Source organism: Sceloporus undulatus, chromosome 7 (genome assembly GCF_019175285.1).
Source record: "Sceloporus undulatus isolate JIND9_A2432 ecotype Alabama chromosome 7, SceUnd_v1.1, whole genome shotgun sequence".
Taxonomy (NCBI): domain Eukaryota; kingdom Metazoa; phylum Chordata; class Lepidosauria; order Squamata; family Phrynosomatidae; genus Sceloporus; species Sceloporus undulatus.
In genome coordinates, this window is record NC_056528.1 from 23,788,401 (window position 1) to 23,802,202 (window position 13,802).

Sequence of the window (13,802 nt, forward strand, 5' to 3'; positions counted from 1 at the left end):
AGGCACTGGTGACCATGGCCTCAAAAATGCAACGTCCAGACACAGGGAAACGTGCGGTTAAAAGCAGCAAGGTCTAGAGAGACTGGTAAGTGTCCGGTCACAATATGGACATTGGTGGACACACACTCAAGAGGTACAACGTCCAGACACCAGGAAACTTGTGGTTGGAAACGGAAAGGTCTCAAAACCGGTGGATATGCGGATGCAATGTGTGACATCCAAACTGAGGCAGAAGTGCAAACAAGAGGCGCTAGGGAACATGCAGTTTAAAATGTGCAAGAGCCAGACGGTGGCAAATATCAAAACAAAACATGTGACGTCCGGATAAAAGGTGCAGGGAATGTGTGTTTGTTCGCTTGTGTCTTTGTCTTGTTGGATGCAAGAGAAGGTCCGCCGTCGGGTTGTTTCTTCTCTCCAGTCCAGGAGAATTCCTCAAGAGCAAAAGAGAAATCATCAGAAAAAAGGGTCCGTGAGCTCCTTCTCCAGCAGCTTCTTCCAAGAAGCAAAAGCAGCTCCCCGCATCTAGAAATCCAGGATGCCATGGCTGGGGAGACCAGGCTGGAAACACCTCAGGAGACCCATTTTCTGACTGCAGCAGAGTCCAGGGCCTCTCCATCCAAGTGCCCTCCCTCACAGGGCTGTTGTTGTTGTTGTGAGGGATAAAGAGGAGGAAGGGCTGGGCAGACACACATCAGTGACCTTTTATCATCTGAGAGACCCCCTTTCTTTTCCCCAAAGTCTATTTACTGGGAGGCATGTAAAGAGTACATCTCTTCGCCCTAATAACGGAAGAGGGGTTCTTCTTTCCTCATGGAGGGAACCCAAGGACATGCTTCCCTTTCGCCTTTCCCTTCTGAAATCACCCAGACCTAAGAGACAGAGAGAACACAGGCATCTGTAGGTATATATATACGTGTGTCTCTGTGTGTGTGTATATATATATAAGCACACCCCCATGTGAAGTGTATTTATTTATATATTTTATATATATATACACACAAAGACACACATGAAGTGTATAAAAATGAGATGTATATATGTATGTTTTATATATATATATATATGTACAGTATATGAGGCATACATGACAGAGACACACACACACAATGGTGTATAAAGATGTGTATATGTGTGTGTGTGTATGAGGCATACATATGAGGTAAATATATACACTCATCCCTCCATATTTGCGGCTTTCATTATTCATGGACTTGACTAATATGTCCTCTCTAGGAATCTCTAGGTCCTCCAGCACAACTCTGTGGCCAACTTTAACCCAAAGTGTCACTGAAGGACCCAGAGGTTCCTAGACAGAACATTCCTCTGGGTATCTATAGCTCCTCCAGTGCAACTCTATGGTCAATGTCTGGCAGTGCTGGCCACAGAGTTGCGCTGGAGGACCTAGAGATTCCTAGAGAGGCGTTCTTAGGTAAAAACGTGGCGTTTTTGTTATTGTGGAATGTTTTTCCACATTGGGGGGGCTTTTGTGCCCTAACCCCAGCCAATAGGGAGGGAGCAGTGTGCATAAATACACCCACAAATCACACAGATCTCTCTCTCTGAGGACTGGCGCCTTCGATTCTCGAATTCTTCTTCCGCCAGAAGCAGCAGCCGTTAGAACTTAGAAGGCAGCCGTCTCTGCGCGTGCGCACTATGCGCTCTCCGCCTCCCATCCGCTCCCTCCCCGTCTCCCTGGCAACGCTCCCGAAGCCCCGCCCCCTCCTCCTCCCGCCCCACCCATTGGCTGGCCCGACCGGCGGCCGTTAGTCCCGCCCCATTCCCCTCAGCGCGCGCCTCCATTGGCGGCACTGGCGGGCTCCTATTGGCTTGCGGCGGCCGCTTGTCTTCTCTCCCTCCTTTCGTCGCAGCAGTCTGGACGAGGAGGAGGGGGAGGCGCAGGAGTCACTTCCGGTTCCGGTGTGGAAGAGGAGGAGGAGGAGGAGGAGGAGAAGGGAGCCTGCCAGTCTGCCTATCCGTGAGGGGCGCCATCCAGTCGGGCCTGAGCCATGGGGAGGCGGTGGCGGCGCGAGGGCGAGGGGCAGCCGGAGGAGCCGCGGCCCTGAGCGGGAGCCAGGGCCAAGGCAGGCGCGGCTGCAGTGGCCTCGCTAGGCCCCAGGAGCCCCGGAGCGGGACGGGCAGCAGCGGCGGCGAGGCGGGCCTGGCCCAGCCATGGACAACCAGGTGAGGCCTCGCTGCCCTCCGAAGACAGGGCCGCCTATTGGACCGCTGCCCACGCCACGCCCACTACCAGGTCGGGGCGGGGCTTTTACCAAACAGGAGGGTTCCTGGGGCCACGCCCCTTCCCGCGCATGGAGAGTGGGCGTGGCCTTCCTGCTGGCCCTAAACCGATTGGACGGATAGAGAGGCCACGCCCCCTTAACCCCTCTCACGCGCAAAGGGCGGGGCTCTGCTCTGTGGGAATGCTGCCAGGCCACGCCCCAGTCCTACTAGGGGCGGGGCCTGGTTCTTTCCCTTCTCCAATGGACACGCCCCCTTCCCGTCTCCCAGATTTGGCATGTGGGGAGTGGGCGGGGTCTGGGTTGGGTTTGGGGCGGGGCCAAGGGGTGGGGAGGTTTGCTGGAGCCACTTTCAGCCTCAGGAGAAACTGGGAGGGGAGGGGCTTAAGTGGAGTGGGAGGGGCTTCTGTCAATGTGGAGGAGTCAGGGCTGCTTCTGCCATCTACCTATGGCTTGAGAACAGGCAGCTTGGGGTCCTCTGGGGGTTTCGGACCCTTTGTGACCTTTGGGGAGTATGGGAGTTGTAGTCCCAGAGAGGGCAAGGAAGGCACTGGTGGGCTCGCCTGCCTCTCTGCTTTGAATGTTGCAGAAGCGTCTGTGTCCCGATATCCATAATAGCAATATGGCTGAAAGCCAGCGTCGTGTCGTGGTTTGGACCCAGGGAGGCCGGGGTTCAAATCCTGACCAGCCCTGGAAAGCCACTGCATGAACCTCAACAAGTCATGCTTTGCTCCAGAGGAAGACAATGGCATAACTCTCCGGAAGGAGCGCAGAGATGTCTTTTCCCCTGTTAGTTTCAGAGGTTGTGCCGGGTTCCACTTTGTGCCTTTTTATTCATGTGTCGTGTCTGTACTTATTCGTGGAAGCAGTGTGTCTAGTAACGACAGGCAGCGATGTCTGTGTAACAAGATATGAAATAGCTCCATGCAGTTGTAAAGCAGTATTGACCTGGTATAAAAGGTTTAGGACATAGACAAAGTGCTTTGCATACTTGAAATGTTGTGTATCGTTGATGAGGAGAGTGGCCCTGGCTGCGTTGGCTGAGTCCGTCCGTTGGCCCTTGGGCCTCTAACCCCGCTGCCCCTGCTTTCCCTCCAGTGCACTGTCCAAGTGAAGCTGGAGCTGGGGCACCGTGCCCAGCTGCGCAAGAAGCCAACCACCGAAGGGTTCACCCACGACTGGATGGTCTTTGTGCGTGGGCCGGAGCAGTTTGAGATCCAGCACTTTGTGGAGAAGGTAGTCTTCCGGCTGCACCAGAGCTTCCCAAAGCCAAAACGAGGTGAGCGCACAAAGGTGTGGGTCTTGTCGCTGGCAGCCTGTATGTGTGTGCAGCCCGGGATGCTGTTTCCCATGGCCAGAAGCAGGGCTTGAGCACAGTGGGGTAAACAGTACAGAGCAGAGAGAGAAATGTATTATTCATTTATGGCTTTCGTGTGTTTCTGTCTCTCTTTTCCCTTCCAAGTCTGCAAAGAACCGCCTTACAAGGTGGAAGAGTCCGGCTACGCTGGCTTCATTATGCCCATTGAGGTCTACTTCATAAACAAGGTACCGTTTCCTTCTTGCCCCCAACCCCTTTCCGTTCTCAAGGCACTTTCAGTGGTTGCCTTAGAAGCAACCTCAGCCGATCCTTGGATCTCTAATTTGCTCAGGTTTTGAAAAAACGTGCTTCTAAAACCACCGGCTCTGACCACACGTAGTATAGAATGTGAATGCCTTGCGTAGGCATTGTGCAAAATGTTAATGTGGACATTGTGGAAAGCCAAATGTTAGCTGTAGTATTTTTCCAAATGCATTTTCCATTCTCATCCCACTCTGTGTTCATCATCCACAATTGGAGCAAAAGGGTAGCTGGGTGGGGCTGATCCTTGGACCAATGCCTAGAGGCCGGAAGGACATGCAATGTGACAGCAACAGTCCTTAACCTTGTTTTAAAAGTAAGAGAATAGCAATATGTAACTGTATTTAAAAAGCTCTGTCCCCAGCCCTCTCATTTGAACAGAACCAACTTGCAGACATAACTCGGCTAGCTGTGGAGCTGCCTTTTAACATTATAACCTCTTGTTCCATTTTATTTGCACTCTTTGCTGCTTTAGAAAGGCTTAAATACCCTGAAGGCACCAGATCTCATCTGATCCTGGAATTTAAGCAGGGTCAGCCCTGGTTAATACTTGGATGGGTGAGATTAGCAGGGGCTGTAGGCTAAACCTAAGAGGCACACCATGGCAAGCCACTTCTTAAGATTCCTTGCCTAAGGGGAAAACCCCATGGGGTCGCTTTGGTGAACCTGGAGGCACAAACACACATGTACGCTCATTCCTGGCATTGAACATGTGTCTGCCTCTTAAAAACCCTACCAAAATTCAGTTGGTTGGTGCCGCAGCAGCCAAACTGCCAACAGGAATCAGTGGAGCGTGTAACGTCCTTGCCAGTCCTTCCCGATCTTCCCTCTGGGTTTGTGGAAGCACTTCCAGGTGCCTCTTGTAGCCTCTGAAACCCATAATTGTCCGAATCCAGGTTGGTCAAAAGACTCAGTTGCGTCTGTATGAACCTGCTTGAAGGTTAGTCTCAGGTGAGGCAGACTGCTTTTATCTTCTGAGGGCCAGGTCAAAAAGGATTTGTTGGCTTAGTCATTTCATGTTGCTTCGCATAACCTAATGTTTTCAGCTGTCTAATTGTAGGTTTCCTGTCAAGTTTGCTGTCATCTGATGTAGTTATGGTTTGTGGTTTGTTGTTGTTACTATTACTGGGCCGGCTGCTAGTTGTTTAGTATGTTTTCTAAGCTGGCCTGGCACCATGGAATGGAGGACAGAGGAAAAATATTTGGAAATAAATACATAACAAGGACAGGGTCTGCTTGGAGGTGGCACCCAGGCTGCCTCCCTGTTTGTTGGCTGCTGGTTTTCTGGCTGACTCCTAGCAGTCCTTAAAGTTTTGGAGTCTTCACTGCTTCATTTCTTTCTCCACTGTCTTCTGTTCTCTGGCACTGATCCTAAGATTTTGAAAAATAGGATTGATTGAAAGCCAACATAGGTTGTGGTTAAAGGTAAGAATGGTAATGGTGGTGGTGTAGTGTTGCACAAACCTCTTTGTGAAGCCTTTTGCCCTTTTGGCTTTTCAGGAGGAGCCGAAGAAGGTCTGTTTCACCTACGACCTTTTCCTGAACCTGGAGGGAAACCCACCCGTCAACCACTTGCGCTGTGAAAAGCTCACCTTCAACAACCCCACCAAGGATTTCCAACGCAAACTCATCAAGGCTGGAGGGGTGAGTGCCCCAGACATTTTGGGTCTGAGGGGGCCATCCATGGGAAGATAGGCAGCAGCACTCTGAGATTTGGGCTGACGTGGGGCTTTGCAAAGTGCTGTTAACACTTTTTACTGATGTTTCTGATGAATTCAGCTTGGCTTTTATTTGTTTTGAGTCTAAGACTGGGGAGTTGATTAAAGTGCCCAAGACTGTGGAGCCATGCAGGGGAAAGCTGTGGTCCTCCAGATGTCGGTACAAGGGGTTAATTATGGGGGGTCCCCTCAAATTGGCCCTATTGCCCCCTCCCAAATAAGAGTTCTCTCCCCTCCATGAAATGTTACTTCAGTCCCCATTTCTAGCATTTCAGCCACTTAAAATTCCTCTTGAATTCCTGTTGAAGGCCATTTCATTCAAATCCTTAATCCATCTGCTCCAACTGCAGTGAGAGAGTTTTGAACAAGTTCTTTTTACAGCTTTTGATAAGAACTGTCCCTTCCACATTCAGAGCTCCTGGTCTTCACAACTGACCTTCCTTCTCTCTCTCAGGTGATGGTGATGCCAGAAGGTGCAGAAACGGTGTCCCGGCCCAGTCCTGACTACCCCATGTTACCCACAATCCCTCTCTCTGCCTTTTCTGATCCTAAGAAGACCAAACCATCCCATGGGTCGAAGGTGAGTCATTTGGGGAGAGGTATTTTAAAACGTAACAGAGTAGATGTTATTTCTGCAGCAGAAAATTTCAAACCAGTAGCAGAAATAACATGGAAAGAGAAATGGTGTAAGCATAAATAAAGCACTGAATGCAGATACACACAGTTTGGATTAATTTAGCCTTCCCCAAGTTATTGTTCTCTTGATGTGTTGAATAACAATTGCAGTCCTCCCCAGGCAGGTTGGAGGAGATTAGGGGAATCTGTAGCAGAAGAGAGAAGGGGGGAAAGGGGCTTCAAGGGTGCATTTTCTTTAACTAAAACAAGTTGGGGATATTTTTTATCAGTAATCACCCCCATATTTGTGCTGCAACCTTTTTCCTTCTTGGCTCTGAGTTTTGGACGTGACCACTTCCATCTCTCCCTTTTACTGACATTCAGAAAGCGAACCGAGATGGCGGCAAGGCTTCCAAGCCCCACAAGGTCACCCGGGAACATCGTGAGAGGCCCAGGAAAGAGATGGAGGGTAAGAACTCTTCTCGGGACTTGGAGAGGGAACCGGGCAAGCCACCCAAGGATGCCTCCAGGAAGCCCTCCGAGAACAAAGCCCCCAAGGAGGAGAAGCCTCTCCCGAAAGCGGCCTTCAAGGAACCCAAGCTGGCCCTGAAGGAACCCAAGCTGGAGAATGCCTCCCCCAAAGGCAGTGGTGGCGGTGGAGGAGGGGGGCCCCCGCAGCCAGATGTCAAGCCCCCTAGCAAGAGGCCCCCCACGGTGGAGTCTCCCAAGCCCAGTGCCAAAAAGCCCAAGAAGAGCAGCTCCAAAGCTGCCAAGACTGTCCCTGCCACCTCTCCTCGAGCCTCATACGCTGAGAAGAAGCCAGGCAAGGAGAAGCCCGGAGCTAAAGTGGAGAAGGCCAAGCCAGAGACTGAGTCTAAAGCCCTCAAGAAGCCTCCTGAGGTGGTGGAGGAGTCCAATTCGGAAGAGGATGCCTCTCTGAAATCAGAGGTGAGGGTCCCCTCACCCCACCCAGCAGCCAGCATCAGACCCTGCTTCCCTTGGGGAGAGGGATAATCTGAGAGAACCTAAGCTTCTCTACTCAGGGGTGAAGTTGTCGGTTCTAATTTTATTTGTTAATGGAGACTGTTTGGGGTCTCTATATCATCTGAGTGTTGGACTAGGGCTTTGGTAAACCAGGATGCAAATCCTTGTTCTCAGCCATGAAAACCCACTGGGTGAACCATGGTCAAGTCCCACTCTCTCAGCCTCAGAAGAAGGCTATGGCAAACCTCCTTTGAACAAATCTTACCAGGGAAACCTCTTGATAGAGTTGATCATAAATCAGAAATGACTTGAAGACATGCAACAATAACAAAGTCTCACACTGAGGAATATAGAGAGGAGGATAGGAGGGAAGTGGGCAGCACCCTATCTTTCTCTCTGACACATGAACCAATGAGGCTAAGATTTTTCTCTACCTTTCTTTCTCTCTTTCTCTACTTGTTCCCTTTTCCCTGTGGAATCTGAAGTCTGCCCCATCTAGTCCTTCCAACTCCAGCTCCAGCTCGGACTCCAGCTCAGACTCTGATTTCGAGCCCTCTCAGAACCACAGCCAAGGTGCGTTGCTGTTTGGAAATCCCACGTGAGTCTTGATGTCCATTAAGCATAACTGTGTCTGAGTATGACCTCATTGATAGTCGTAATAATGACTGCTAAGTTGAACTCTTTGCGTTGCTCTTGTGGGCGCTCAGAAGTGCTCCTGTGTTGTCGACAGCCCTCTCCACAACCCTGGGAGGTAGGCTGGCCAGCATTGCTGTCCCTGTGTCGCAGATGAGCCAACCAAGTGCCAGGGGGGAAAGGTTTGCCTGTAGTTGGTCCAGCAGGATGTGACTTTTAAGCTTGCTCCTTAGGAGCTGCAGATCTGCATAGGCCACCTCTCCACATGGCAAAATTTATCTCCTTGCCAGTTGCTAGTGAGAGTGAGAAGGATCTGAATATTCGGAGGAGGCTAACATGCATGTTTCTCTGTAGCCCTTTATGGAGCCAGTGTTGGGGCTGGAGTGATGGCCTAGGAGTGGGAGGCCAGGATTCAAATCCCTGCTCAGCTATGTAAATCTACTCAGGGATCTTGGCCACAAGTCACACACTCTCTGTTGCCAAGGACGGCTGTGATGGCAGACCTCCTCTGAAGAAATCTTGTCAAGGAAACCCTGTGATAGGGTTGCCATAAGTTGGAAGTGACTTGATGGCACACAACAACAAGGCCCTTCTTAAAGCCTTTGGCAGGTTATCTCTAGGCTAGCCCTTGTCTGGCCTTGCAGTGTAGGCCAAAAGCTCCCATTTCTGGGAAATTGAGAGATTTGTGGAATGGCTGGAAGAGTGGGACTATTATTACAAATATTACTATTACAAACCGGTCATCTTACAAGTTAATGGCAGAGACTAGACAGACTGTGTTCACAGCTCTGTCTTGGCTGCAGTACTATAATAGAACAGGCACTGAAATCCCCCTTCTGAGTCTGTGACATTACTAGGGGATTCTCCCACAAGAGGATGGGAAACACAGGGGTGAAACATTTTACTCAGTCTAGTTTGATGGGGCAAAAGGGCCAGTTTGGGTAAGAAAGAATCCTCTTGGAATGCTCTTTTTCTTCTTCTGAAATGTTTGGAACGTTTGCTTTCTTTGAAATGAGTTACCATAAAGGTGTTGTCTTGAAATGGACTGGAGAGGGTGTCCTGGGAGGATGGGAAGGGAGTGGGGATGGGGAAGGCGCCCTGCTTGCCTGCAGCCTGTCCTACTGCCCATTGGGCCATGCCCAGCCTGGCAAGCTTCTGGTTGTAGACCTCTTGTTATTGATACAGGTATTTTTGGCAAGGGGACTGGGGCTGAACCCAGCCCCAGAGGCAAACACCCCAAAAACACAACTCTGCCACAGCTGGCGGTGGCTTTTTTCTCACGTGCTGGTTTAAACCCTCTTCTCCAGGGCCACTCCGCTCCATGGTCGAGGACCTACAGTCAGAGGAGTCCGATGATGATGACAGCTCTTCTGGGGAGGAGATGGCTGTCAAAGCCACCCCCGTCAGCCGGGATGCTCGGTGAGGGGTCTCCTCTGCTGGGGGGGGGGGCTCTGCATTTTCTCTGAGGGGGAGAGACAGTTCTTCAAGACGGACGTTCCCTGAAAATGAGAATCTGAGCCTTCTTTGGCCTTCCTAATGTCTTCTCTTTGCTCTCCAGACTCAGCCACAGTGACAGCGACAGTGACAACAGTGCAGACTCATGCCTTCCGAGTCGAGAGACGCTTCCCAGCCAGAAACTGCCCCCTTCCAATAACAAGGTAACAAGGCTCAAGGCACATTGTCTCAGCCTTGGAGGCAAAGGCCCCCCCCTCTGAACAAATCTTGCTAAGAAAATCCCTCCTAAGGATCTCCATAAGTTGGAAACAACAACATAATTCAGTAATTCCAGAAAGAACACTATAATTTTTAATCCTTGTTTGCATGATGGACCACAGCAAAGCTTGGTAAAAGACGTGGTTGACATCAGCCTCATATTTTCCTCCCATCCCTAGGAATCCTGCTTCCTTTTAAAAAAAACAAAACATAGTTTTTTCAAGGAAACAAGGTTGGAAGACATATTATTTTCAAATGTGCATAGCATTTCTTGGTGGTTTCTAAGAATATTCTCCCCCACCCCTTAATGGAAACAAAAAATATAAGCACTGGGAGTACGGTTCCAGCTCACCCATTTATTGTTCCTACTTCATTGTTCTATATTCAGAACAGAACTCTCTCTGCCTCTGTTGAGTGGCATACGCCCAAAAGTCTGTCTTTCTTTTCCTCTGTCTGTATTTTATTTGTTTTCTTCATCTTCTGAACTGATTTGTCTGTGTCTCCCCATTCTAACTACTTCCAGGTATCTGGAAGAAAGAGTCCAGAGTCTTGCAGCAAGCCGGAGAAGATGTTGAAGAAAGGAACCTATGACAAGGTAACACACACAAGCTTCTGTCAGTGGGGAGTTTGTGACCCATTGGAGGAGGGAGGCTGCCTCCAGGAGGAGCCCTTGGCTGCTTAGGAGAAGCTGCCTTCTGAAGATACAGACCAGGAGACTCTCTAGCCAAGTCTTGTCTCCTCTGCTGCCCCAGCAATCAGAACAAAACATCTAAGAAGTCCCAGTTCTCTTGCTGCCCACTTGAATTGTCATGCCACCCATCCTGCCCTTCTGGTGTTTTTGGCTCCTGCAGTGGCCCTCGGGATGTCTCGGCTTCTGAAGCATCTGTTGGCCCTCTCCCAGCACAGCCAACATGGCTGGGCCTTTTTTCAGAGGGACCCCATAATGTTGGTCCTACCCCACCCAGCCTTTTAGATGGCTCTGGAGTTCTCCTCACCAACTGCCTTCCTTCCCCACCCAGGCCTACACGGATGAGCTGGTGGAGCTCCACCGAAGACTGATGGCCTTACGGGAGCGGAACGTTCTTCAGCAGGTAACAGCTTCAGCTGGAGAGTGGGCACCAGTTGGGCTTCACTGGGGGGGCAGAAGGCAGGGCAGAGTGACAGTTTGGTTTTCTCAGTCAAACAATTCTGTGCTGCTACAGGGCATCTTCTTGTTAATCCTGTTTGGGTGGTTTCTTACATCTGTATCCTGTTTTTCCACTAAAAACAATCGACATCATTACAAAGTAATTAAGAGGGGGTGATTGTTGTCATTGCGTTTGCCTTCAAGTCATTTGAAGATTACTGCAGTGCTCAAAATGGCGGGAACTGAAAGGAACTTTTCATTTGGGAGAAATCAGGATTGTTTGGAGAGCAGGGCCTTAATTTTGCCATAGCTACACCCCCGAAAAGACGTATTAAAAATGTAAGGTTTTCTTAGAGCACAATCCACTACTGTAAAGTTAGGGAATATAATCTTAGAGATTTGGGACCAGCTGTACAGTCTGTCTAGTTGGAAATGACACCGCACACAGGAAATATCAGGCAGCAGCAGTTATAAAGTGAATGGCAACACAGAGAACCCTGATGTTGCCAGGATGATGGTGTCATCCTGAATGTCCAAAGCTCTCCTTCCCTCCCAGCCCACTCAAACTACACCCCTGAAACTGCCTGCTGCTGATTCGGCAGCCTAGTCTCCATATCTTAACATTGACTCTTTTCCTTGCTCCAGATTGTCAACCTCATTGAGGAGACAGGGCATTTCAATGTCACCAACACTACCTTCGACTTTGACTTGTTCTCCTTGGATGAGACCACCGTCCGCAAGCTGCAGAGTTACCTGGAAGCGGTGGCCACGTGACCGTCGGTCTTGGATATGGGACCTTCTTTTTTTAAAAAAATGAGACAAAAACACAACAGCCACACCACACACTCGTCAGGATTCCCATCCCTTTGGCACCAGAAAATGGACCCATGGGCCTTGGGCACCACCTTACTCTCCTGATCCACCCAAAGCACTGCCGTAGGGGCCAGCCACGCTCTCGCCACACACTGATGCTGCCAGCTTCTCCTTTTGGGCTCCAGCCAGTCGCTTGACTGGGAGATCCACTGTTCCCTTTCTTGGAGACTGGTCGAGTCTGGTCCTGGTTGCACTCCCAGGTTCTTCTTGGTTCAGTTGCTCATGCTTTTAAACAAAAGACAAGTCTCAGCTTTCTGGTTTTAGAAGAGGACTCTCCACAAGTGTGTGTACATGTCTGTCTTTCTAAGCACATGATGCCGAGGCCTTCCCTTCAGCAGAGGATCCATGTGGACGTTCTGATGGATGTGATCAGCCTGTCTGTAAGGTGTGGGTCTCCCCCACTGTCTGTGCTTCTTTCACCCCCCAAAGCTTCGCAGAGGGGTATTCCCCTACCTACCATTGGTGAGACTGAACCACATGATTGGGCAGAGACGTTCGTCCTGAATGCTAGGAACAGGGGGACATATCCACGGGGCCGACGTTATTCAGCAGCTGCTTTCTTGTCCAAAAATCTTCCCAGGGCAAGGATGGTCCATGCTTGGAGCACAGGATGGCAGGCACATGGACTCAATTTCTGCAGGTGCCTCGCACTCCCACAGGCGCACCTGCAGCCATCTTGCACTTGAGGCTTTCAAGACAGCTCTGGATTCAGGTCCTGAAAGCCGCCCTCTTTGTCCTCCCCCCTCTTTTTTTCATTTTGATCTGCTTTAATTGTAAGGACTACGTTATTGTATGCTGTCTATATATATATATATATATATATATATATATATATATATATATATATATATTATACATATATATAATATATATTATGTACGGTGTAAAAAAGGCCTAATTGGGTCTTGAGGTCTCAGAGGATGGGCTGGGGCGGGAGGGGCCTTGATAACGTCTTTTTTAAAAGCGTACAAGTTGGAAGGACAAGGCTGACCAGTTGGTTGGTTGTTCAGTTGTTCAGGATTTCGTTTTCTGAGTGTTTGGAAGGCACTAGTGTCTGGAAGTCCAACCATGCCTTTCGTACTATGCTCTGAAACGGACAGCTCTTTTTTTTTTTTTTTTTTTGTAAAAAATTTTCCACTTCGCTGTCAGTGTTCAGATAACTCAACGATTTTGCCAAAATGACCTCTTCCCTTTTGCTGTCTTGTGTTTTTTGAAGCGAGTAAGACCTTTCCTTGCCTAGGCATGAGAGAAAGGTGAGCTGCATCCAGAGAGCATTTCTCTCGGGGCTCCTAACTTTCTCCTTTAAGAAAATAAAATAAATAACCCATGTAAATTCTCAAGAGTTTTAAAACTCTTCCAGACAACACTAATTGGAATATTTGCCAGTATTCCAACCTTGGCCAGTCTCAGTATCATGGGCATATCAAAGCAGGTGTGGGCTGCTTTTGAAAATATGCAGAAACACCTGCCCCTGAGCATTTTCTGGGGAGGTTTCCTTACAGTGCAATCTACATATCTATTTGGAGGAAAGTAAGTCCCATGGGAAGTGAGTTGGATAGGGATATGCAGCCTCCCCACTTTTGCCAAATGTCTCAGGGCTGCTGATCCAGGTGGTGAGTGGGCTGTGGCTTGATGTGGCAGGAGATCCTTGAACTTCCTTAAGAGTCCTGCAATGGGTGCTTGGGCAAGAGGAGAGGGATTCCTCTCTCCTATTGGGTCATCCTTGGGGAGGGGGTCTCTGTTCCTGCATGGCAGAATGGGATTGGACTGAGTGGCCCTTGTGGCCTCTTCCAACTCTATGATTTCTGGAAAGAAACCTTTGCCCCTCTTATTCTCTAGATTGCCTCCGTCTGTTCTCACCGAGTGGCGGACGTTTGCGCTGGGGTCATCAGCCCTGTCTGAATCTCCCCTTCCTCACTTTTTGTCTCTGGCTTGTGTCTGTATACTGTGATGATGCCCAGCTCCGAGGTTTCTCTGCTCCTCTTGCGGCTGCTCTGTGTGGCTCTTATATCTGCTCAGTAGGCTCCTAGCCTCACAAACACCTTTGCAAAGGAAGCCCTGGAGCGGAAGAAACGGTTTTGTCACTGCCCCGTTTTGAGGAGTGTTGTTCCCCCAGTATTGGGAGGAGAGACGAGAGGCACAGCTGGATCATCCCTTCTTGCACCAGTGTAATTTTAGATTTGTATTTCTGGTACTGCAAGGAAGGTGGTGGGAAGAACGAACTGTGAGAGCGGTTCAGCTTCAGCTTTAATTTGGAAAAGGCATTATGTAGACCGTGTCCTTTT

General features: G+C 49.7%; 1 protein-coding gene across 1 annotated transcript; it reads left to right on the forward strand.

Annotated features, from left to right (window-relative positions):
• The first annotated feature begins 1,911 nt into the window (after positions 1-1,911).
• Positions 1,912-12,331, forward strand: MLLT1 (MLLT1 super elongation complex subunit). The gene is made up of 12 exons (XM_042480467.1): positions 1,912-2,181; positions 3,336-3,516; positions 3,700-3,782; positions 5,356-5,499; positions 6,028-6,153; positions 6,573-7,136; positions 7,658-7,745; positions 9,113-9,224; positions 9,364-9,463; positions 10,042-10,113; positions 10,538-10,609; positions 11,290-12,331. Exons 1-12 carry the CDS (start codon positions 2,170-2,172, stop codon positions 11,416-11,418), a joined length of 1,683 nt encoding a protein of 560 aa, XP_042336401.1. The 5' UTR covers positions 1,912-2,169; the 3' UTR covers positions 11,419-12,331.
• Positions 12,332-13,802: the final 1,471 nt, after the last annotated feature.

Bases quoted from the DNA above. Each gene is read 5' to 3' on its own strand.
- MLLT1 (XM_042480467.1), top strand. The intron at 3,517-3,699 runs GTGAGCGCACAA...TTCCCTTCCAAG, and splicing joins CTTCCCAAAGCCAAAACGAG to TCTGCAAAGAACCGCCTTAC. The intron at 5,500-6,027 runs GTGAGTGCCCCA...TCTCTCTCTCAG, and splicing joins AACTCATCAAGGCTGGAGGG to GTGATGGTGATGCCAGAAGG.